The sequence below is a fragment of the Eriocheir sinensis genome, chromosome 57 (genome assembly GCF_024679095.1).
Source record: "Eriocheir sinensis breed Jianghai 21 chromosome 57, ASM2467909v1, whole genome shotgun sequence".
NCBI lineage: Eukaryota > Metazoa > Arthropoda > Malacostraca > Decapoda > Varunidae > Eriocheir > Eriocheir sinensis.
The window spans coordinates 5,003,799-5,028,893 of NC_066565.1; the positions used below are offsets into that span (position 1 = coordinate 5,003,799).

The 25,095-nt window shown below is 42.8% G+C and overlaps 1 protein-coding gene across 3 annotated transcripts in view; it reads left to right on the forward strand.

Moving 5' to 3' along the window:
* LOC126984688 (protein bride of sevenless-like) overlaps nt 1–25,095 on the forward strand; it is a 57,048-nt gene that overhangs the window by 25,768 nt on the left and 6,185 nt on the right. Inside the window, exons 2-8 of one of the 3 annotated variants that reach the window (XM_050838579.1) lie at nt 9,784–9,943; nt 10,437–10,561; nt 13,069–13,217; nt 14,098–14,236; nt 17,629–17,802; nt 21,558–21,746; nt 24,017–24,203. In XM_050838579.1, the coding sequence (XP_050694536.1) occupies nt 9,856–9,943; nt 10,437–10,561; nt 13,069–13,217; nt 14,098–14,236; nt 17,629–17,802; nt 21,558–21,746; nt 24,017–24,203 (1,051 nt within the window). In that variant the 5' untranslated portion in view covers nt 9,784–9,855. The remainder of the gene's footprint in view (nt 1–9,783; nt 9,944–10,436; nt 10,562–13,068; nt 13,218–14,097; nt 14,237–17,628; nt 17,803–21,557; nt 21,747–24,016; nt 24,204–25,095) is intronic. The other 2 variants (XM_050838581.1, XM_050838580.1) reach the window with 2 other exon arrangements.

The window sequence follows — 25,095 nt, forward strand, 5'->3', positions numbered from 1 at the left end:
TTCCTTTTCTCATTCATTTTTCATATTTTTTCTTTCTCTTCCTTCCTTCCTTCCTTTCCTTCTTTCATACCTTCAGTTATTCTCCTTTCTCCCCTTCCTTCTTTCCTTCCTTCCTTCTTCTTTCCTCCTCCTCCATTCTTTTTTTCCCTCCCTCCTTTCCTTCGATATATTTCCTTCTCTCTCTCTCTCTCTCTCTCTTCTTCTGCCTCTTCTTACTTCATCAACCTCCTTTCCTTCCTCCCTCCCTCCTCCTCCTCCTCTTAGGGCTCACTTGCAAGAGAGAGAGAGAGAGAGAGAGAGAGAGAGAGACTGGCCGCTTTCTCTCTTTTTTTTTATTGCTTCTGTTGCCAATCAATGAGTTTTTTCTTTCTTTTTTTCCTTCCTTTCCTGATTGATTTTTTTTGTTTTTTATTCCTTTCATTCTTTCCATTCTTTCTTTTTATCTTTTTTTCCTTCTTTCCTTCTTTCCTTCCTTTCATATTTTCTCTTTTCCTTTCTTTCATTATTTTTTTCGTTTTTTATCTTTTGTTTTCTTCCTTTTCCTCCTTTCCTTCCTTCCTTCATTCCTTCCTTCCTTCCTTCTATTTCTTTTCCTTTCTTTTTTAATTGTTTCTTCTTTATTCTTTCTTTCCTTCCTTCCTTCCTTCCTCCTCTCCTTCCTTCATTCCTTTCTTTCTTCCCTTCCCCATTCCTTCATCCCTTCTCCTTCCTTCCTCTTTCCCAGTCCCTCCTTCCTTCCTTCCCCTTTCCTTTATCCCTCCCTCTTTCCTTCCTTCCTTCCCATCTCCCTTCTCCCTTTCCTTCCTTCCTTCCTTCCTTCCTCCCTTCCTTCCATCTCCGTTCTTCCTTCCTTCCTTCCTTCCTTCCTCAACTGTCTGAATCATGAAAGAAGGAAGGAGGAGGAGGAGGAGAGAGAGAGAGAGAAGGAGAAAGGAAAGGTCAAGAGAGATGGTTATGAGTTTGTTAGCCTGTCCCTCCTCTCTCTCTCTCTCTCTCTCTCTCTCTCTCTCTCTCTCTCTCTCTCTCGGGGTGTGTGGGATTGTTCACCTTAACTCTCCCACACTTAGAGAGAGAGAGAGAGAGAGAATTATTACCTCAAGGTCTCACTCTATTTTACGTGTTTTTTTTTTCTTTTCTCCTTATCTTCCTCCTCCTCCTCCTCTTCCTCTTCCTCCTCCTCCTGCTTCTTCCATTTTCTTGTTCCTTTTCTTCTTTTCTTTTTTGTTTCTCGATTTTTTTTCATTCTTATGCTTTTCAATCTTCCTCCTCTTCTTCTCCCTCTTCTTCTTCTTCCTCCTCCTCCTCCTCCTCCTCAACCATCATTATCGTCATCAGTACCTCCTCCTCCTCCTCCTCCTCTTCTTCTTCTTCTTCTTCTTCTTCTTCTTCTTCTTCTTCTTCTTCTTCCTCGTCCTCCTCCTCCTCCTCCTCCTCAACCATCATTATCGTCATCATTACCTCCTCCTCCTCCTCCTCTTCTTCTTCTTCTTCTTCTTCTTCTTCTTCTTCCTCCTCACGTCTTTTATTGTTGCATTATATTATCCTCTCTCTCTCTCTCTCTCTCTCTCTCTCTCTCTCTCTCTCTCTCTCTCTCTCTCTCTCTCTTCTGAGTTGATCATGTGTTCAAGAAGAAGAAAAAAAGAAAGAAAGAAGTTGATGTAGTAGTTAGTAGTTGAGTAGTAGTAGTAGTAGTAGTAGTGGTAGTAGTAGTAGTAGTAGTAGTTGTAGTGGTAGTAGTAGTAGTAGTAGTAGTAGCAGTAGTAGTGGTAGAAATAGTAGTAGTAGTAGTAGTAGTAATAGTAGTAGTATTTCTTCTCTTTCTTCTTCTTGTTCTTCTTCTTCTTCATCATCATCTTTTCATTTTCTTCTCCTCCTCCTCCTCCTCCTCCTCCATCATCATCATCACTTTTTCTTCTTCTTCCTCTTCCAAAAATAAATAGAAAAGTTGAATGGTTAAGCTGTGTGTGTGTGTGTGTGTGTGTGTGTGTGTGTGTGTGTGTTCATGCGTGCAAATTTTTCCACTAGAATTTTTTTTTTTTGGTTTATTCATTGTCATTCTTTGCTTCTGTTCTCTTTGTTCTGGTTCTTTTTTTCTTATTTTCTCTTATTCTTATTTTCCTCATTCTCTTTTTCTTGTTAATTTGTTTTCCTCTACGTCCTTCCTCTTCCCTCCTCCTTCTCCTCTTTCCGTTTATTCTTATTTTCTCTATTCTGTATTTATTTTGTTCCTAGTATTTTCTTTCTTCTTATTCCTCTTTCTTCCTTCGTTCCTTCTCTTCCCTTCTGTATTAATTTATTTTTTCCTGCCTTTTCTTTCTTCCTTTTTATTCTTCGTCTCCTCCCTTTCTTCTTCCTCTTTTCCTAATTACTTTTTCATCCTTTAATTTCTTTTTAAGTCTTTTTCGTTTCGTCCTTTTGTTTTCCTTATTCTCTTCGTTTCTCTTTTGTTTTTCTAATTCTTTCTCAGTCCTTTTATTTTCCTACTTTTCTCATTCTTTTGTTTTCCTTATTCTCTTCGTTCGTTTCTCTTTTGTTTTTCTAATTCTTTCTCAGTCCTTTTATTTTCCTACTTTTCTCTTTCTTTTGTTTTCCTTATTCTCTTCGTTTCTCTTTTGTTTTTATAACTCTCTCTCTGTCCTTTTATTTTCCTACTTTTCTCTTTCTTTTGTTTTCCTTATTCTCTTCGTCTCTTTTGCTTTTCTAATTCATTCTCAGTCCTTTTATTTTCCTATTTTTTGTTTCTCTTTTCCTTTCCTAAGTCTTCGTTTTATTGTCATTTTTGCATTCTTCTTTTGCACTTTCTTTTTCTTATTTTTGTTTGTTATTCTCAAATTCCCTGTTCATTTTTTTTACTTTTGTTTGCCTCCTTCCTACGAGCCGAGGGGGGCCTGTCCCTCCTCTCTCTCTCTCTCTCTCTCTCTCTCTCTCTCTCCATGCGACTGGAAAACAAAGGAGTACATGAAACAAACCGGGTTAAAATTATCATTAAAATCATTACTGGCGTCTACTTGTGATACCCATGACTCAGGACCCGGAGACTACAATATACTAAGTGGCTGACTCCTATAATATGGGTACGCTGGGCCCACACGTCAGTGATAAATAACTCCCTATAGTGCTACATGGTTGACTGACAAAGGTGAAACTCGCCGTCTTGACCCCCAGGAATTCAAATGTACAGAATCCCTCCAGGGTGCAAATAGAACAAGCTGACCCACACAAAATACCAAACGGTCCTGGAGAGAATCAAAGGCAACGACTAATTAAGAAACTGGCCAGTCAAAGCCAAAAGGAGGAAAAATAAAATTACTGTTTCAAAAAGACATTCACACGAGACTTAAATGTAGAAATGTCTGCAGAAAGGACGATCTCACCGGGTAACTCATTCCATAAACTTGTTAACGACGGTAGAAAACATCGTGAGAATTGTGTCGTACAAATACTCATAGGATTAAAAGCAAGATCGTTTTGACTAAGGGCCGCATATACAGTCGTTTTGTTTGTTTTGATCGTTACTAATGGCGGCGATCGACGCTAGAAAATTTCCACGTAATACTGGCTGATGGGGTAGTGGCGGCTGCGGGGTTAGCCTAGCCACGCACCTTGCCACGCACTCTCAACACCTCGCTTCCTCTGCAGCCGCCACTACCCCATAGACCAGTTTCACGTGGAAAACTATAGCGTCGATCTCCGCCATTGGTAACTATCAAAACAAACAAAACGACTGTGCAAGCGATCCTAAAATGTAGAAATGTCTGCAGAAAGGACGATCTCACGGGGTAACTCATTCCATAAACTTGTTAACGACGGTAGAAAACATCGTGAGAATTGTGTCGTACAAATACTCACAGGATTAAAAGCAAGATCGTTTTGACTAATCAGAGCAAAACCATTTGAGAACACATGATTGTCAGTGAACCAGCCCACCAGCTCAGGCAGATCCTAGGCCCTGGAGGCGGTGATCGCTAACAGAGGGATACTGGGCGATACATCATGACGGGTTCAGTACGCGTATCTCAGAGCAGCCAAACCACTCGCTTTTCTTTTGTTTTACTCTCTATTTTATATTTTTATTTTTCCTTTTATTTCTGACTTTTTTCATCGGTTTTCTTTGTTTTCCAATATTTGTTCGTCTTTCTGTTGTTCTAATTCCCCTGTTCGTGTTTCCTCTTCCCTCATTCGTTTTCTTTTCTCCCTCTTCCTCTCTTCGTCTTTCTGCCGTTCTCCTAATTCCCCTGTTCGTGTTCCTCTTCCCTCATTCGTTTTCCTTTTTCCCTCTTCCTCTCTTCGTCTTTCTGCCGTTCTTCTAATTCCCCTGTTCGTGTTTCCTCTTCCCTCATTCGTTTTCTTTTCTCTCTTCCTCTCTTCGTCTTTCTGCCGTTCTTCTAATTCCCCTGTTCGTGTTTCCTCTTCTCTCATTCGTTTTCTTTTCTCTCTCTTCCTCTCTTCGTCTTTCTGCCGTTCTTCTAATTCCCCTGTTCGTGTTCCTCTTCCCTCATTCGTTTTCTTTTTTCCTCTCTTCCTCTTCTTGTTTTCCTTTTTCCTCTCTTCGTCTTTTCTCTCTTCCTCTTCTTGTTTTCCTTCTTCCTCTCTTCCTCTTCTTGTTTTCCTTCTTCCTCTCTTCGTCTTTTCTCTCTTCCTCTTCTTGTTTTCCTTCTTCCTCTCTTCGTCTTTTCTCTCTTCCTCTTCTTGTTTTCCCTCTTCCTCTCTTCGTCTTTTCTCTCTTCCTCTTCTTGTTTTCCCTCTTCCTCTCTTCGTCTTTTCTCTCTTCCTCTTCTTGTTTTCCTTCTTCCTCTCTTCCTCTTCTTGTTTTCCTTCTTCCTCTCTTCGTCTTTCCTTTCTCATAATTTGCATTTGCTGGTGACGAAAATTACTTATGCCGGGCAACAAAACTTTCCCTTCCTTGCGACACACACACACACACACACACACACACATACATTGTCACATTCCGCATTCCTCTTCTTCACTTTCTTTTTTTTCTTCCTTTTTTCCTGTTTGTTTGTTTGTTTATTTGTTGTTGTTGTTGTTTCCTTGGTCTTTTTTTATTTTTTTATTTGCTTTTTTCTTCCTATTGTATTTTTTTTTCTTGTTCATTTTCTTTTTTTCTTCTTTCTTCTTTTTCTTCTTCTTCTTCATCATCTACTTCTTCTCTTTCTTTCTCTTCTGCTGCCTCTTCTTCTTCTTCTTCTTCTTGATCATCTATTTCTTCTTTCTTTCTCTCTTCTTCTGCCTCTTCTTCTGCCTCTTCTTCTTCTTCTTCTTCTTCTCAGTGTCTTCTTGCCATTGGCGGCTTAGAGAGGGATAATCATCGAGGTCACTTTACTTGGGTGGCATCTCATGTGGGCATCCCTTTTAAAAATGAACGAGCGAATGCTTTGGCTCGGCGTGCCCTTAATAGGACTCTAGAGGGCACTCCTGCAGAACATACTTATAATTATACCAAGGGCAGACTTAAACTCTACACACAAAGCTCACTTGACTCTGCCATTGCCAGCTGCTATGAGAGGGGTAGTCCAAGCTCTATCCACTATGTCCATGTTTCGCAAGACACCAATGTCACCTACGGTAGAGAGTGGCTTATATGATCTGGTTGTAATGCGTCTTAGACTAGGGTATAAATAGTACAGGTAACTCTCGATTTACGCGAGTATTGTGTCCTTGAAGAGGTCGCATAAATCAAAAACAATGTAAATCAAACAAGAGGTAGGTTTGTACCTTTATTGCCTACTGTATCACTCTGACTCCTCTCCCTCTCATGGATCCTCCTCTGGCTGCCCTTCCCCTCGTGGTAGCACAGCAGCGAGGGTGTTGTTGTTGTTGAGTAGCGTGGCAGTGTGGGTACTGTGTTGTTCAAGTGACGCGCGGGAAGAACTGAGCTCAGCTGTGTGGCCGCGGCGCCGTGTGAGTCCAGTTGCGTGAGACATCTGGTAGCCACTCCATAAAATATCGCATATAAGTGAAAAAACGTGTAAATTAAACATTTATTTTGATTTTGGACCCCGCGTTATTTAAAAAAAACGCGTAAACCAAACTCGCGTAAATCGAGAGTTACCTGCACTGGGAGGTGAGTGGTGCCCCACCCGAGTCTTGTGCTGTGTGCGCCAGGCCGGGAGGTCACGCTCTACAACATTATGTCCTTGCGTGTCCTGCCATGTCCTGTTACCGTCCTCAGGGTATAAGTGATGTGCCTTCCCTTGTCGCCTGGTTCATTAATCATAACATTGTACCTGACATTAAAGTACCCAAAGTTAGGTAATTTCATGTGTACCTCCTCAGGAATATTATCACTATTTACATTCTAATTTTTTTTTTTTTGTAAAATGGAGATTTTTATTGTCTTTTACAACAATAAATATTTCAATTCAATTTAATTCAATTCTTCTTCTTCTCTTTCTCTCTCTCCTGCTTCTTCTTCTTCTTCTCTTTCTTTCTCTCTTCATCTTCTTCTTCTTCTATGTGTGTGTGTGTGTGTGTGTGCGTGTGTGTGTCATAAGGCGTTCGTGTACGTGCGTGTTCGTGTGTGCGTGTGTGCGTGCATGTAGAAATATGTAGGACGTAATGTTTTAAAACCCTCCTCCCCCTCCCCCTCCTTCTGATCCGCCCATTCCCTAGTTACCTCATCCACACACACACACACACACACACACACACACAGGGAGAGATGGAAGATAGGATAAAAGAAGGAGGAGGAAAGGAGAGAAAAAAGAAAGAGGAGAGAGAGAAAAGAAGAAAGAGAGAAATAAAGAAAGAGGGAAGGAAGAAGAGGAAGAGGGAAAAAAGAAAACGAATGAGGGAAGAGGAAACACGAACAGGGGAAATAGAAGAACGGCAGAAAGACGAAGAGAGGAAGAGAGAGAAAAGAAAAACGGATAAGGGAAGAGGAAACACGAACAGGGGAATTAGACGAACGGCAGAAAGTAAGAAGAATATAAAGAGGAGAAAGAAAAGAAGAAAAAAAAACAAGAAAATTAGGAAAAAGAAGGAAAGAAGGAACAAGGAAAATATGAAAGAAGAAAAGAAAGAAGGAAAGAAAGGAAATATAGAAAAGTGGAAAAAGAAGGAAGAAGGAAATGGAAAGAAAGAAAAGATCGGAAGAAAGGAAGAGATGACACACACACACACACACACACACACACACACACACACCGTTTCTAGGCTGTGACTGTAGTAGCAAATTGATGGGAGTTCGTTTTGCGCTAATAACCTTGACTTCTCCGTTAGCGATAGTAGTAGTAGTAGTAGTAGTAGTGGTGGTGATGGTGATAGTAGTTGTGGAGAGAATAGTAGTAGTAGTAGTAGTAGTAGTAGTTTTGTGTTTGAAATAGTGTCTTTAGAATCTCTCTCTCTCTCTCTCTCTCTCAACTTTCTCAACCGTGGACATAATCAATACCAATCACCACGTGTCTGTGTGTGTGTACGTGTGTGTGTGTGTGTGTGTGTGTGTGTGTGTGTGTGTGTGTGTGTGTAGAGAGTGTGACTGGACGGAGGTGTGCATCAGCGGGCCAGCAGGTGTGTGTGTGTGTGTGTGTGTGTGTAGTAGTAGTAGTAGTAGTAGTAGTAGTAGTAGTAGTAGTTAATCAGCTTACTTGAGGTTGGGCGTTCTGTACCGTCTCCGCCAGTTCTTCTCCCCCGCACAGTTGCTATCCATATACAGGGGCCTTGTCCGCCCTCGTATGGAGTATGCATCTCACGTGTGGGGGGGCTCCACTCACACAGCTTTCTTGGACAGAGTGGAGTCTACGGGTCGTATTTTAAAACATTTCGTCGCCCAAGTTCACATATTTGACATGGCTTTCATAGGAGCTGTAGGCCTTTCCAGGGGTAGTTTTATGACCCTGGTGGTAGTTTGACCCTTCTTCTGTGCCATGAACCTTAAAAAACACTCATGAAAACTAGATTGATTCCCTCTTTGACCTTTAGAAATAGTTGATGTGAGAAGCGATGGTGTCTTAAATACAGCCCTTAGCTCTTCGTCTCATCAGCTATCCTCCTCTTACTGATAGTCTTCTACCTCTTAAACTCCGCCGCCATGTTGCCTCTCTTTCTATCTTCTATCGATATTTCCACGCTGACTGCTCTTCTGAACTTGCTAACTGCACGCCTCCCCCCCTCCCGCGGCCTCGCCACACACGACTTTCTATTCAAGCTCATCCCTTTACTGTCCAAATCCCTTACGCAAGAGTTAACCAGCTTCTTCACTCTTTCATCCCTCACGCTGGTAAACTCTGGAACAATATTCCTTCTTCTGTATTTCCTCCTGCCAACGACTTGAACTCTTTCAAGAGGAGGGTATCAGGACACCTCTCCTCCCGAAATTGACCTGTCTTTCGGCCACTCCGCTTACTCTTTTTAGGAGCAGTAAGTATCGGGCTTTTTTTTAAAGATTTGTTACCTTTTTTTATGGCCTTGAACTGACTCTTCTATAAAAAAAAAAGTAGTAGTATAACATCTATTTTTAAGGGAAAGAATTTAAATACTGGCAATATGCTTTTAATTTTTGTGTATATATTTACTCTTGACGCCTATCCATAGATCTAATAATAATAATAATAATAATAATAATAATAATAATAATAATAGGCTTTGTTCTTTCTTCTTTCTTCTTCTCTTCTTGTTCTTTCTTTGTACTTCCCTTCTTTCTTCCATCCACCTATTTCTCTCCCTTCCTTCCTTCCTCTCCTCCCTTCGTTCCCCTTCCTTCCTTCCCCTTTCTTCCTTCCTCTCCTTCCTTCCTTCCCCTTCCTTCCTTTCTTCCTTCCTCTCCTTCCTTCCTTCCCCTTCCTTCCCCTTTCTTCCTTCCCCTTCCTTCCTTCCTTCCTCTTCCTTCCTTCCTTCCTTCCCCTTTCTTCCTTCCCCTTCCTTCCTTCCTTCCTTCCTCTTCCTTCCTTCCTCTTCCTTCCTTCCTTCCTTCCCCTTCCTTCCTTCCTCTTCCTTCCTTCCTTCCTTCCCCTTCCTTCCTTCTCCTCATCTCTTTCGTCCATACTTTTCATTCTTCCCTTCATCCTCTCTTCCTTCTTTCCTTCCTTTCCTTCCTTCATTTTTCCTTCGTCTTTCTTTTCCTCCTTCCCTCCCTCCCTCCCTCCCTTCCTTGTCCCCAGTGTTGCCAAGTTCCGTTTTCTTCAAGTCTTTCCGCTTAACTTAATATTTGTGTTTAAGTTCAGTAAGTAAGTAAAATTCGGTAAAAAAAATGCGCGTGGCCTCAGTGTTCATCTCCGTACCTATTGTTGTTTTAAGCTAGTTATCCATCTTGTATGTTTAGCAGCCTTGTTTTTTTTGTTTTTTTTGTTTTATTGTTGTTGTTTTTCATTTTTCTTGTATTTTCTTTTTTTTTCTTCTTCTACTCTTGTTAACTTTCTTTGCTTCTTCTTGTTCTTGTTTTTCTTGTTCTTCTTCTTCTTTTCTTCTTCTGTTTTATCTCCTCTTCCTTCTTCAACTTTTCTTCTTTTCTTTTATATTTTCCTCTTTTCTTGTACATCTTTTCCATATCCTTTTTTTTCCTTTTCCTCTTCTTCCTTTTCTTCTTCTGCGGCTCCTCCTCCTCCTCCTCCTCCTCCTCCTCCCTTCTTCAGTCTTCTTTTCCTCCTCCTCCATCCTCTCTTCCTCCTTTTTCTTCTATCTTTATTACCTCCTCTTTATCTTATTTTTCTCTCCTCCTCCTCCTCCTCCTCCTCCTCTTCCTCTTCTATTTTTACTTTTTTCTTTTATATTTTCTTTCTGTTTTTGTACATATTATTATTATTATTATTATTATTATTATTATTATTATTTTCTCTCCCCCAGATGACGTCACCGTGATGGAGGAAGCTGATTGGCGGTGACTCCTCCCCCTCCTCCTCCTCCTCCCCCCAAGAGATGGAGGGACTTTCCTCCTTCCCTCTCCTTCTCTCCAATCATTCCTTCAACGATGACCTCAGCCGGCCCCCCCACCCCCCGCCCCCCGGTAAGAGAGAGAGAGAGAGAGAGAGAGAGAGTATATTTTTTGTACTTTATTTTTTATTATCCTGAACTTTTTTCGTCTATACTTTGCTCCCCTTTCCTTCTTTCCTTCCTTCCCTCCTTTCTTCATCTCCTTTCCCTCTTCCCTTCCTTCCATATTTATTTTTTTCATTCCTTCCTTCCCTCCCTTCCTTTCCCTTCCTTCCCTTCCTTTCCCTTCCATCCTTCTTTCCTTCCCTCCCTTCCTTCTTTCCTTTCCCTTCCATTCCCTTTTCTTCCTTTCCCTTCCCTTTCCCTCCTATCTCTTCCCCTCCCTTTCCATCTCTCCTTACCCCCTTCCCTTTCCCTCCCTTCTCCCTACCTCTCCCTCCCCCCAACCATTCCTTCCCCTCCCTTTCCTGTCCCTCTTCTTCCCTTCCCTTCCTTTCACTCTCTCCCCCCTCCCCCCCTCCCTCCCTACACCCCCTCTAATCCCCCCCCCCTCGTCTTCCCGGCAGGTGAGGGTATGGTGCCCCCTGCCAACACCTCCGCCCCCACCATGGGTTACCTGCGCAGCGCCCCATGGGTCGTTCCGCTCCTTGCTGCCTCCGCCACCAACGCCGCCGCCATAGTTGCCTTCGAGGTGTGTGTGTGTGTGTGTGTGTGTGTGTGTGTGTGTGTGTGTGTGTGTGTGTGTGTGCGTGTGTGTGTCCTTCTTTCCTCTGTGATTCTTTTCTTTCACTTTTTTTGTATTCTTTCATTCTTTCGTTCATTCATTTTTTTTTTCATTTTTTGCTCTTTCGTTCCTTTTTCCTCCTTTTTTTCCCTTTTATTCTTTACTTCTTCCTTTTTTTTCATTCCTTTCATTCTCCTCCTCCTCCTCTTCCTTCCTCCTTTCTTTCCTTTCTTCTTTCCTTCCTTCCTTCATTAATTCTAACTTTTTATCCTTCCTTCTCTCTGTGTGTGTGTGTGTCGGGGCTGAGAACAATTGTAATGGAACTGTACACACACACACACACACACACACACACACACACACACACACACACACACACACAACCAGAACATACTATCAATGAGCTTTCTATGAACCACTTATACAGGTTAATGGCATGCATAGAAGGGAAGGGAAGGGGAGGGGAGTGAAGGGAAGGAAAGGGATAGGAAGAGAAGGGGAGGGATGGTATGGAAAGGGAAGGGAAAGGAAAGGGAAGAGAAGGGGAGGGGAGGTAGGGGAAGGGAAGGGAAGGGAAAGGAAAGGGAAGGGATGGGATGGAAAGGGAATGGAAGGGAAGGGATGGGGAGGAAAGGAAGGAAGGAAGGAAAAGGAAGGGAAGGGATGGGGAGGAGGAAGGGAAGGGAAGGAAGGAAGGGAAGGGATGGAGGAAAGGATAGGAAGAGAAGGGGAGGGATGGAATGAAAAGGGAAGGGACGGGAAGGGAAAGGAAAGGGAAGGGGAGGAAAGGGATAGGAAGAGAAGTGGAGGGATAGGATGAAAAGGGAAGGGAAGGGAAAGGGAAGGGGAGGGATGGGATGGAAAGGGAATGGAAGGGAAGGGATGGGGAGGAAAGGGAAGGGAAGGGAAGGGAAAGGGAAGGGAAGGGATGGGGAGGAAAGGGAAGAGAAGGGAAGGGAAGGGAAGGGAAGGGAAGGGATGGGGAGGAAAGGGATAGGAAGAGAAGTGGAGGGATAGGATGAAAAGGGAAGGGAAGGGAAGGGAAAGGAAAGGGGAGGGGAAGAAAGGGATAGGAAGAGAAGGGGAGGGATGGAATGGAAAGGGAAGGGAAAGGAAGTGGAGGGAAGGGAAAGGAAGGGAAGGGAAAGGAAGTGGAGGGGAGGGGAGGGAAGGGAAGGGAAGGGAAGGGAAGGGAAGGGAAGGGAATGGGAGGAAAGGGATAGGAAGAGAAGGGAAGGGATGGTATGAAAAGGGAAGGAAAGGGAAGAGAAGGGAAGGGAAAGGAATGAGATGAGAAGGGAAGAGAAGGGGAGGTCCGATGGTATGGAAAGGGAAGGGAATGGAAGGGAGGCGAAGTTAAGTGAAGGGAAAGGAATGAGATGAGAAGGGAAGAGAAGGGGAGAGAAAGGATAGGAAAGGAAGGAGAAGGGAAGGAAAGAAAAGGAAGGGAAGTAAAGGAAGGGAAGGGAACAGGAGAGAAAGGATAGGAAAGGAAGGAGAAGGGAAGGGAAGAGAAGGAAAGAAAAGGAAGGGAAGTAAAGGAAGGGAAGGGAACAGGAGAGAAAGGATAGGAAGGGAAGGAAAGGGAAGAGAAGGGAACAGGAGAGAAAGGATAGGAAGGGAAGGAAAGGGAAGAGAAGGGAAGGAAAGAAAAGGAAGGGAAGTAAAGGAAGGGAAGGGAACAGGAGAGAAAGGATAGGAAGGGAAGGAAAGGGAAGGAAGGGGAAGTAAAGGAAGGGAAGGGAACAGGAGAGAAAGGATAGGAAGGGAAGGAAAGGGAAGAGAAGGGAAGGAAAGAAAAGGAAGGGAAGGGAACAGGAGAGAAAGGATAGGAAAGGAAGGAAAGGGAAGGAAGGGGAAGTAAAGGAAGGGAAGGGAACAGGAGAGAAAGGATAGGAAGGAAGGGAAGAGAAGGGAAGGAAAGAAAAGGAAGGGAAGGGAACAGGAGAGAAAGGATAGGAAAGGAAGGAAAGGGAAGGAAGGGGAAGTAAAGGAAGGGAAGGGAACAGGAGAGAAAGGATAGGAAGGGAAGGAAAGGGAAGAGAAGGGAAGGAAAGAAAAGGAAGGGAAGGGAACAGGAGAGAAAGGATAGGAAAGGAAGGGAAGGAAGGAAGGAAGGAAGGGAAGGGAACAGGAGAGAAAGGATAGGAAGGGAAGGAAAGGGAAGAGAAGGGAAGGAAAGAAAAGGAAGGGAAGGGAACAGGAGAGAAAGGATAGGAAAGGAAGGAGAAGGGAAGGAAAGAAAAGGAAGGGAACTAAAGGAAGGGAAGGGAACAGGAGAGAAAGGATAGGAAGGGATAGAAAGGAAAGGGAAGGGAAGAGAAGCAAAGGAAAAGGAAGGGAAGGAAAGTAAGAAAATATGAGGGAAAAGAAGCATTCAGCACCCACTTCCTCTCATTCATCATCATCCTCCTTCCATTCCTTCATTCTTTCCCTTCCTAATCATTTCCCTAAACACCTGTCCGTCTTTGCAGGTGTACGTGGTGGTTCGGGCAGTCCACGGCACACCCTCCCGAAGACACCTGTTCCTGGGCCAGTCGCTGCTGATGGGGCTGCTCCTGGCCTCCCTCACTGGGGTGCCTGTCGCCCTCACACCCACCCCCCTCACCTGCGGAGCCACCAGGTGTGTGTGTGTGTGTGTGTGTGTGTGTGTGTGTGTTTACCTATGTGTAGTATACAGTTCAAGCTTGGATAGTTCAGGGTCATTAGGTTAGTGTGTGTGTGTGTGTGTGTGTGTGTGTGTGTGTGTGTGTGTGTGTGTTTACCTATGTGTAGTACCCAGGTCAAGCTTGGATAGTCCTGTCTACCAATCTATATATATATATTTTTTTTTTTTGTGTGTGTGTGTTTTCCTCTCATATTTTTCCTTCCTTTCTTCATTTTCTTCTTTTCCTGATTTCTTTCTACCTCTCCTGTTTTCTTTTCCCCTCATGCCTGATTTTCCTTATTTTCTTCCTTTTCTCCTTCTTCCTTTTTTCCTTCCCTCCTTCCTTCCTTCCTTCCTTTCTTTCTTCCTTTTTCCCTTCATGCCTGTTTCCCCTTCCTTTCTTCCTTTTCCCTTTCTTTCTTTCATTCCTTCCTTCCATTTTTCCTTCCTTCCTTCCTTCCATCTTTCCCCCTCACTCCTTTCTTCCCATCTTTTCCCTTCCTTTCCTTCCTTCCTTTTTCCCCCCATACCATTTTTCCTTCCCTCCTTCCTTCCTTCCTTCCTTCCCCCCTCACTCCTTTCTCCCATCTTTTCCCTTTCTTTCCTTCCTTCCTTTTTCCCTCATACCATTTTTCCTTCCCTCTTTCCCATCCTTTTCCCTTCCTTCTTTCTTTCACTCCATCTTTCCTCTTTTCCTTTCTTTCTTTCATTCCATCCTTCCTTTTCCTTTTTCCTTCCTTCTTTCTTTCATTCCATCTCTCCCTTCTCTCCTTTCCTTCCTCTTTCCCTTTAAACCACCTAATTCACCCTATGGTCCACAACGCCACATCTAACACACTACCAAACACACACACAGGTTACTGGCGGGGGTGTCTGGTGCCCTGGTGTTCGGTGTGCTGCTTGTCAAGTGCGTGTTCCTGGTCTCGCTGAACTCTGGGGTCTATCTGCCAGCCCACTACCAGGCGCTGCTGTTGTTCTTCATTGTGTTGGTACAGGTTAGTGTGTGTTGGAGGGAGAGGGAGAGAGAGGGAGGGTGTGTGTGTGTGTGTGTGTGTGAAGGGATGGGACAGAAAGAAGAGGAAGGGATATGGAAGGGAAGGGATGGGAAGGGAAGGAAAGAGAAGAGATGGGAAGGGGAGGAAAGGAAAGAGATGGGAAGGAAGGAAAGGGAAGGGATGGGAAGGGAAGGAAAGAGAAGAGATGGGAAGGGGAGGAAAGGAAAGAGATGGGAAGGAAGGAAAGGGAAGGGGTGGGAAAGAAAGAAGAGGAAAGGAAATGGAAGGGAAGGGATGGGAAGGGAAGGAAAGAGAAGAGATGGGACGGAGGAAGAAAGAGATGGAAGGAAGGAAAGGGAAGGGGTGGGAAAGAAAGAGGAGGAAAGGAAATGGAAGGGAAGGGATGGGAAGGGAAGGAAAGAAAAGTAAGGGAAGAGAAGAGATGGGAAGGGGAGGAAAGGAAAGAGATGGGAAGGAAGGAAAGGGAAGGGATGGGAAAGAAAAAAAGGAAATGAAGGAAGGGATGGGAAGGGAAGGAAAGAAAAGAAGGAAGAGAAGGGATGGGAAGGGGAGGAAAGGAAAGAGATGGGAAGGAAGGAAAGGGAAGGGATGGGAAAGAAAAAAGAGGAAAGGAAATGGAAGGGAAGGGATGGGAAGGGAAGGAAAGGAAAGAGATGGGAAGAGAAGGGATGGGAAGGGGAGGAAAGAGATGGGAAGGAAGGAAAGGGAAGGGATGGGAAGGGAAGGAAAGAGAAGAGATGGGAAGGGGAGGAAAGGAAAGAGATGGGAAGGAAGGAAAGGAAGGGTGGGAAAGAAAAAGGAGGAAACGAAATGGAAGGGAAGGGATGGGAAGGGAAGGAAAGAGAAGAGATGGGAAGGGGAGGAAAGGAAAGAGATGGGAAGGAAGGAAAGGGAAGGGATGGGAAAGAAAGAGGAGGAAAGGAAATGGAAGGGAAGGGATGGGAAGGGAAGGAAAGAGAAGAGATGGGAAGGGGAGGAAAGGAAAGAGATGGGAAGGAAGGAAAGGGAAGGGGTGGGAAAGAAAGAGGAGGAAAGGAAATGGAAGGGAAGGGATGGGAAGGGAAGGAAAGAAAAGTGAGGGAAGAGAAGGGGAGGAAAGGAAAGAGATGGGAAGGAAGGAAAGGGGTGGGAAAGAAAAAGGAAAGGAAATGGATGGGAAGGGTTGGGAAGGGAAGGAAAGAAAAGTATGGGAAGAGAAGGGATGGGAAGGGGAGGAAAGGAAAGAGATGGAAGGAAGAAAAGGAAGGGATGGGAAAGAAAAAAGAGGAAATGGAAGGGAAGGGATGGGAAGGGAAGGAAAGGAAAGAGATGGGAAGAGAAGGGATGGGAAGGGGAGGAAAGAGATGGGAAGGAAGGAAAGGGACGGGATGGGAAGGGACGGAAAGAGAAGAGATGGGAAGGGGAGGAAAGGAAAGAGATGGGAAGGAAGGAAGGAAAGGGAAGGTGGGAAAAGAAAGAGGAGGAAAGGAAATGGAAGGAAGGATGGGAAGGGAAGGAAGGGAAGGAAAGGAAAGGGATGGGAAAGAAAGAAGAGGAAAGGAAATGGAAGGGAAGGGATGGGAAGGGAAGGAAAGAGAAGAGATGGGAAGGGGAGGAAAGGAAAGAGATGGGAAGGAAGGAAAGGAAAGGGATGGGAAAGAAAGAAGAGGAAAGGAAATGGAAGGGAAGGGATGGGAAGGGAAGGAAAGAGAAGAGATGGGAAGGGGAGGAAAGGAAAGAGATGGGAAGGAAGAAAGGGAAGGGATGGGAAAGAAAGAAGAGGAAAGGAAATGGAAGGAAGGGATGGGAAGGAAGGAAAGAGAAGAGATGGGAAGGAGGAAAGGAAAGATGGGAAGAAGGAAAGGGAAGGGTGGGAAAGAAAGGAGGAAAGGAAATGGAAGGGAAGGATGGGAAGGAAGGAGAGAAGAGATGGGAAGGGGAGGAAAGGAAAGAGATGGGAAGGAAGGAAAGGGAAGGGGTGGGAAAGAAAGAGGAGGAAAGGAAATGGAAGGGAAGGGATGGGAAGGGAAGGAAAGAGAAGAGATGGGAAGGGGAGGAAAGGAAAGAGATGGGAAGGAAGGAAAGGGAAGGGATGGGAAAGAAAGAGGAGGAAAGGAAATGGAAGGGAAGGGATGGGAAGGGAAGGAAAGAGAAGAGATGGGAAGGGGAGGAAAGGAAAGAGATGGGAAGGAAGGAAAGGGAAGGGGTGGGAAAGAAAGAAGAGGAAAGGAAATGGAAGGGAAGGGATGGGAAAGGAAGGGAAGAGAAGGGATGGGAAGGGGAGGAAAGGAAAGAGATGGGAAGGAAGGAAAGGGAAGGGATGGGAAAGAAAAAAGAGGAAAGGAAATGGAAGGGAAGGGATGGGAAGGGAAGGAAAGAAAAGTAAGGGAAGAGAAGGGATGGGAAGGGGAGGAAAGGAAAGAGATGGGAAGGAAGGAAAGGGAAGGGATGGGAAAGAAAAAAGAGGAAAGGAAATGGAAGGGAAGGGATGGGAAGGGAAGGAAAGAAAAGTAAGGGAAGAGAAGAGATGGGAAGGGGAGGAAAGGAAAGAGATGGGAAGGAAGGAAAGGGAAGGGATGGGAAAGAAAGAGGAGGAAAGGAAATGGAAGGGAAGGGATGGGAAGGGAAGGAAAGAGAAGAGATGGGAAGAGAAGGGATGGGAAGGGGAGGAAAGGAAAGAGATGGGAAGGAAGGAGAGGGAAGGGATGGGAAAGGAAGGGAAAATGTGTGTGTGTGTGTGTGTTTTCTCCTTTCCTTCATTCATTCCATTTTTTCATATTTTCTTCATTCATTTTTCCTTCCTTCATTTTTTGTTATTCCTTCATTCCTTCATTCCCTTTTAATTTTCTTTTTCATTTTTTTTCATTTGTTCTTTTTTTCCTTCATTTCTTTGTTCATTCTTTCCATTTTTCATTTCGTTTTTTATTTATTTTTTCCCTTCCTTTTTTTGTCCTTCCTCTTTCAATTCATTCTTTTTCCCTTCTATCTTTCTCTCCTTCCTTCCTTTTTTCCTTCCTTTTTTCCTTCCCTTCTTTTCCCCTCCTTCCTTAACCCTCCCTTCCTTCTTTCCTATTCCTTTTCCTTCCTTTTCCCTTCCTTCTTTTCTCCTTTCCCTTTTCCCCTCCTTTCTTTACCCTCTCTTCCTTAATTCTTTCCTGTTCCTTTTCCCTTCCTTCTTTCTTTTCTCCTTTCCCTTTTCTCTTCCTTCCTATTTTCCTTCCTTTTCTCCCTTTTTCCCTCTTCTCCCTCTCTCATCTCCTTTGTTTTCCATCTTCCCTTTTTTTTCCTTCTCTCCATTCCTTTCTCTTTCTATCCTTCCATCCTTCATACCACCTTCTCCTCCTACCATCATCACCATCACCCCCTCACCATCACCACCACCATCTCCACAGGTCACCATCAACCTTCAGTGGCAGTGGTCGCAGCCGGCGGGGGTGGCGGTGGTGCGGGAGGGCGGCGGTGCGGGCCTCCTCCAGCTATCCTGCATGGCGTCCTACAGGCAGGTCCTCCTCTCCCTCATATACGTCATCCTGCTGCTGGTGGTGGTGGCAGCCATGGCGGTGAAGGTGGGTACTGGTGGTGGGGGGGGAGAATTTACATTGATTTACGTAGAAGTTTAAATTTGCAGAGAAGTTCAGATTTAACCCGTCCGCTGCGACTGGCTCAGATTTTGCCTTCACTGGTTGCCTGGTAACATACACTCCCAGGTCTTTCTCTGCCTCTGTGGTGGATAGTGGAGTGTTTCCCATGTGGTATTGGTGTGCTGGATATCCCTTCACTGGTAGCCTGGTAACATACACTCCCAGGTCTGTCTCTGCCTCTGTGGTGGATAGTGGAGTGTTTCCCATGTGGTATTGGTGTGCTGGATATCCCCTCCCAAGGTGCAGGACTTTACATTTTTCTCCATTGAATTGTAGCAGCCACTTTTTGCTCCATTCCTGTAGCTTGGTGATGTCTTCTTGTAGGAAATCCACATCCAAGGGGTTAAATAGATCAGAGCTTTAGCTTTTCATAGACATAATATATCTAACTTTTTCCATGCTTTCATTTTGTCAATATACCTAACTTTTTCCATGCTTTCATTTTGTCAATATACCTAACTTTTTCCATGCTTTCATTAGTCAATATATCTAACTTTTTCCATGCTTTCATTAGTCAATATACCTAACTTTTTCCATGCTTTCATTAGTCAATATACCTAACTTTTTCCATGCTTTCATTAGTCAATATATCTAACTTTTTCCATGCTTTCATTAGTCAATATACCTAACTTTTTCCATGCTTTCATTATTCAATATACCTAACTTTGTCCATGCTTTAATTAGTAAATATATCTAAATTTTTCCATGCTTTCATTAGTCAATATACCTAACTTTTTCCATGCTTTCATTTTGTCAATATATCTAACTTTTTCCATGCTTTCATTAGTCAATATATCTAACTTTTTCCATGCTTTCATTAGTCAATATACCTAACTTTTTCCATGCTTTCATTAGTCAATATATCTAACTTTTTCCATGCTTTCATTAGTCAATATACCTAACTTTTTCCATGCTTTCATTAGTCAATATATCTAACTTTTTCCATGCTTTCATTAGTCAATATATCTAACTTTTTCCATGCTTTCATTTTGTCAATATACCTAACTTTTTCCATGCTTTCATTAGTCAATATATCTAACTTTTTCCATGCTTTCATTTTGTCAATATACCTAACTTTTTCCATGCTTTCATTAGTCAATATATCTAACTTTTTCCATGCTTTCATTAGTCAATATACCTAACTTTTTCCATGCTTTCATTAGTCAATATATCTAACTTTTTCCATGCTTTCATTAGTCAATATATCTAACTTTTTCCATGCTTTCATTAGTCAATATACCTAACTTTTTCCATGCTTTCATTAGTCAATATACCTAACTTTTTCCATGCTTTCATTAGTCAATATACCTAACTTTTTCCATGCTTTCATTAGTCAATATATCTAACTTTTTCCATGCTTTCATTAGTCAATATACCTAACTTTTTCCATGCTTTCATTAGTCAATATACCTAACTTTTTCCATGCTTTCATTTTGTCAATATACCTAACTTTTTCCATGCTTTCATTTTGTCAATATACCTAACTTTTTCCATGCTTTCATTAGTCAATATACCTAACTTTTTCCATGCTTTCATTAGTCAATATACCTAACTTTTTCCATGCTTTCATTAGTCAATATACCTAACTTTTTCCATGCTTTCATTAGTCAATATACCTAACTTTTTCCATGCTTTCATTAGTCAATATACCTAACTTTTCCATGCTTTCATTAGTCAATATATCTAAGATTTTCCTTGCTTTAATTAGTCAATATACCTAACTTTTTCCATGCTTTCATTAGTCAATATATCTAACTTTTTCCATGCTTTCATTAGTCAATATACCTAACTTTTTCCATGCTTTCATTAGTCAATATATCTAACTTTTTCCATGCTTTCATTAGTCAATATACCTAACTTTTCCATGCTATCATTAGTCAATATATCTAACTTTTTCCATGCTATCATTAGTCAATATACCTAACATTTTCCATGCTTTCATTAGTCAATATACCTAACTTTTTCCATGCTTTCATTTTGTCAATATACCTAACTTTTTCCATGCTTTCATTAGTCAATATATCTAACTTTTTCCATGCTTTCATTAGTCAATATACCTAACTTTTTCCATGCTTTCATTAGTCAATATATCTAACTTTTTCCATGCTTTCATTAGTCAATATACCTAACTTTTTCCATGCTTTCATTAGTCAATATATCTAACTTTTTCCATGCTTTCATTAGTCAATATACCTAACTTTTTCCATGCTTTCATTAGTCAATATACCTAACTTTTTCCATGCTTTCATTTTGTCAATATACCTAACTTTTTCCATGCTTTCATTAGTCAATATACCTAACTTTTTCCATGCTTTCATTTTGTCAATATACCTAACTTTTTCCATGCTTTCATTAGTCAATATACCTAACTTTTTCCATGCTTTCATTAGTCAATATACCTAACTTTTTCCATGCTTTCATTTTGTCAATATACCTAACTTTTTCCATGCTTTCATTAGTCAATATACCTAACTTTTTCCATGCTTTCATTAGTCAATATACCTAACTTTTTCCATGCTTTCATTTTGTCAATATACCTAACTTTTTCCATGCTTTCATTTTGTCAATATACCTAACTTTTTCCATGCTTTCATTAGTCAATATACCTAACTTTTTCCATGCTTTCATTAGTCAATATACCTAACTTTTTCCATGCTTTCATTAGTCAATATACCTAACTTTTTCCATGCTTTCATTAGTCAATATACCTAACTTTTTCCATGCTTTCATTAGTCAATATACCTAACTTTTTCCATGCTTTCATTTTGTCAATATATCTAACTTTTTCCATGCTTTCATTAGTCAATATATCTAACTTTTTCCATGCTTTCATTAGTCAATATATCTAACTTTTTCCATGCTTTCATTAGTCAATATATCTAACTTTTTCCATGCTTTCATTAGTCAATATACCTAACTTTTTCCATGCTTTCATTAGTCAATATACCTAACTTTTTCCATGCTTTCATTTTGTCAATATACCTAACTTTTTCCATGCTTTCATTTTGTCAATATACCTAACTTTTTCCATGCTTTCATTAGTCAATATACCTAACTTTTTCCATGCTTTCATTTTGTCAATATACCTAACTTTTTCCATGCTTTCATTAGTCAATATATCTAACTTTTTCCATGCTTTCATTAGTCAATATACCTAACTTTTTCCATGCTTTCATTTTGTCAATATACCTAACTTTTTCCATGCTTTCATTAGTCAATATACCTAACTTTTTCCATGCTTTCATTTTGTCAATATACCTAACTTTTTCCATGCTTTCATTAGTCAATATACCTAACTTTTTCCATGCTTTCATTTTGTCAATATACCTAACTTTTTCCATGCTTTCATTAGTCAATATACCTAACTTTTTCCATGCTTTCATTAGTCAATATACCTAACTTTTTCCATGCTTTCATTAGTCAATATACCTAACTTTTTCCATGCTTTCATTTTGTCAATATACCTAACTTTTTCCATGCTTTCATTTTGTCAATATATCTAACTTTTTCCATGCTTTCATTTTGTCAATATACCTAACTTTTTCCATGCTTTCATTTTGTCAATATACCTAACTTTTTCCATGCTTTCATTTCGTCAATATACCTAACTTTTTCCATGCTTTCATTTTGTCACACCACCACTGCCCCCTAAGCCAACCTCACCCCCCTCCCCCGCCCAGTGCCGCAGCATACGAGAGAACTACAGAGAGGCGGCGTACATCGGTGCAGCGCTGGGCCTGGTGCTGCCGCTGTGGCTGGCGTGGACCCTGGCCGGCCTCATCGTGCCCCCGTCCCTGCAGCCGCCTTGCCTTGGGTTTGGTCTTGTCGCAACGGCCACCATCGTGTTCGTGGTCATGTTCATCCCCAAGGTAAGAGGCGGGAGGAAGAGGAAGTAAAGAAAAGGTAACAGAAAGGATAAAAGAATAAAGGAAGGAAGAGGAAAAGGGTGAAGTGCATAATGGAAACAATATGTAGAAAGGAAGGGATGAAAGATGTAGTGTAGAGAGTGTAGCGATGCTCTGTGAAAATGTTACCAACCTTAATCAAGAATTTATCTGCGCAATGACTCGAGCAACTCAACCTCTTAATGCTGGAAATGAGATACTTAACCCAGTAGCTGCGGGGATCATGTTTCTTAATGGTCCCTCTTAGCGAGAAAAATGAGAAAAAAATCACCCCTCACACAAACCATTTCATAATATATATCAAAGCATTTGTGATCAGATTATGTATCATCTATTTTGGGGGGGTTATATCATGGCACAAATTTGGCCCGTCGCTGCTACACGGTAAAGCCACAAATTTGCCCCGGCGCTGCTACACGGTAAAGCCACAAATTTGGCCCGTCGCTGCTACACGGTAAAGCCAGAAATTTGCCCCGGCGCTGCTACACGGTAAAGCCACAAATTTGGCCCGTCGCTGCTACACGGAAAAGCCACAAATTTGGCCCGTCGCTGCTACACGGTAAAGCCACAAATCTGACCCATCGCTGCTACACGGAAAAGCCACAAATTTGGCCCGTCGCTGCTACACGGTTGATTAAGAATTCAGCTGCATAACGACTCAACCAACTCAACCTCTTTACGCTGGAGACGAGATACTTAATGGGTGATATGAGTCAGGTCTTGAGGTACCTGAAGAAGCTCAGTATTGTTGATCACTGCAAGGTCTCACTACAAACCAATTAAAAATCAGAAACAGTGAAGAAGAGGAGAAGGAAGAGAAAGGAAAGAAAGGGAAAGGAGGAGGAAGAGGAGGAGTGGTCTGTCTATTCTAGCAAGGCACTGTAGTACAAACATTGGCAGGAGTTTCTTCTCAAACCAAGTCATTCACCATTGGAACAACCTCGATCCCTGCAGAAGTAGTTAATGCAAAAATCGTCATCTCCCTTAAAAATGGCATCGACTGTTACTTCATTGCATTAGGAGTAAACTTAACTTACATACATAACTGAGGCGCTTTCATCCCTGCAGGCACCAAGTAACTGTTGAGCAGATTAACCCGGTAGCAGCGACGGGCCAAATTTGTGGCTTTACCGTGTAGCAGCGACGGGCCAAATTTGTGGCTTTACCGTGTAGCAGCGACGGGCCAAATTTGTGGCTTTACCATGTAGCAGCGGGCAAATTTGTGGCTTTACCGTGTAGCAGCGACGGGCCAAATTTGTGGCTTTACCGTGTAGCAGCGACGGGCCAAATTTGTGGCTTTACCGTGTAGCAGCGACAGGCCAAATTTGTAGCTTTACCGTGTAGCAGCGACAGGCCAAATTTGTAGCTTTACCATGTACCAGCGACGTAATAAATTTGTGGCTTTACCGTGTGTACCAGTGATCGGGCCAAATTTGTGGCTTTACCGTGTACCAGCGACGGGCCAAATTTGTGGTTTTACTGTGTACAGTGATTTGGCCAAATTTGTGGCTTTACCGTGTACCAGCGACAGGCCAAATTTGTGGCTTTACCGTGTACCAGTGACGAGCCAAATTTGTGGCTTTTACCGTAACCAGTGATGCCAAATTTGTGGCTTTACCGTGTACCAGCGACGGGCCAAATTTGTGGCTTTACCGTGTGCCAGCGACGGGCCAAATTTGTGGCTTTACCGTGTGCCAGCGACGGGCCAAATTTGTGGCTTTACCGTGTGCCAGCGACGGGCCAAATTTGTGGCTTTACCGTGTAGCAGCGACGGGCCAAATTTGTGCCATGATATAAACCCCCCCAAAATAGATGATGCATAAACTGATCACAAATGCGTTGATATATATTATGAAATCCTTTGTGTGAGGGATGATTTTTTCTCATTTTTCTCGCTTGGAGGGACCATTAAGAAACATGATCCCCGCTGCTACCGGGTTAAAACTAAAGGCGAGATGAAGGGGGAAAAAAAATGAAAGTCGAGGTGAATTTTCCGCGATATGAAGAAAGAAAATAATAGGTAGTGATTTTTCCAGTTATATGAAGAAAGGAAAAAATTAGTTGGTGATGAGAGAAAGAAAAATAAAGTTATGGTTAAATCACCAGAGTGGAGAACCTCACTATAAGCCTGTCTGCCAGTTTATATATTCACATTTCCTCCTTCCTTTCCTCCTTCTGTTCCAACCATTCATCTAATTATTGTTTCCCCCTCTTCCTCCACCTCCTCCCCCCAGGGTCGGCAGCTGGCAGCCATGGGTAAGGAGGGAGTGTTTCGGGAGGACCAAGAAGACCACCTCTCCACCATCTCAGGCGGGGGCGGCCGATACTCCCCGTCCTTCTTCCACTTCAAGCCCATCAAGACGGCCAAGGATATCCTCTCTCACCACCAGCCAGCCTCCCTCTACAAGACACGCCTCAGTGGTGAGTGCCGGGGGGAGGGGGAGAGAGGAGAGAGAAAGAAGAGGAGTATTCGTAGTAGGAAAAGGAGGAGGAGGAAGAGTAATAGTCGTAGGAGAAGGAGGAGGAGGATATTGAACGGAAGACAGGAAGAAAAAAGGGATTAGATGTGAAAGGAAGAAAAGGGGAAGAGGAGGATGAGTATAAGGAGGAGGGAGGAGGAAGAGGAGGATATTGAAAGGAAGGGAGGAGGAGAGAATGGATGTAAAATAAAGAAGAGGAGGAGGAAGAGAAGGGGAAGAAAGGGAAAGGAGGAGGAAGAGGAGGAGGAGGAGGAGAGACAAGGAAGAGGAGGATATTGAAAGGGAGGAGAAAATGGATAAGACATAAAATAAAGAAGAGGAGGAGGAAAAGAAAGGAAAGAAAGGGAAAAGAGGAGGAGGAGGATGTTGAAAAGAAGAGGGGAGGAGAAATAAGATATGAAATGAAGAGAAGGAGGAAGAGGAGGAGGAGGAGGAGGAAGAAGATAAGGAAGAGGAAGAAGAGGAGGAGGAGGAAGATATTGAAAAGAAGACAAGAAGAAAAGGGATTAGATGTTAAATGAAGAGGAGAAGAAAGAAATGGAAGAGAGAATGGAGGAGGAAGATGAGGAGGAGGGGGAGGAGGAAGAGGAGGATATTGAGAAGAAGACAGGAAGAGAAAAGGGATAAGATGTGAAATGAAGAGGAGGAGGAAGAGAAGGGGAAGAGAGGGAAAGGAGGAGGAGGAGGAAGAGGAGGATGCTGAAAGGAAGACAGGAGGAGAAAATGGATGAAATGTGAAATGAAGAGGAGGAGGAGGAAGAGAAGGGGAAGGAGGAGGAAAAGGAGTATAAGGAGGAGGAGGAAAAGGAGGATATTGAGAAGAAGACAGGAGG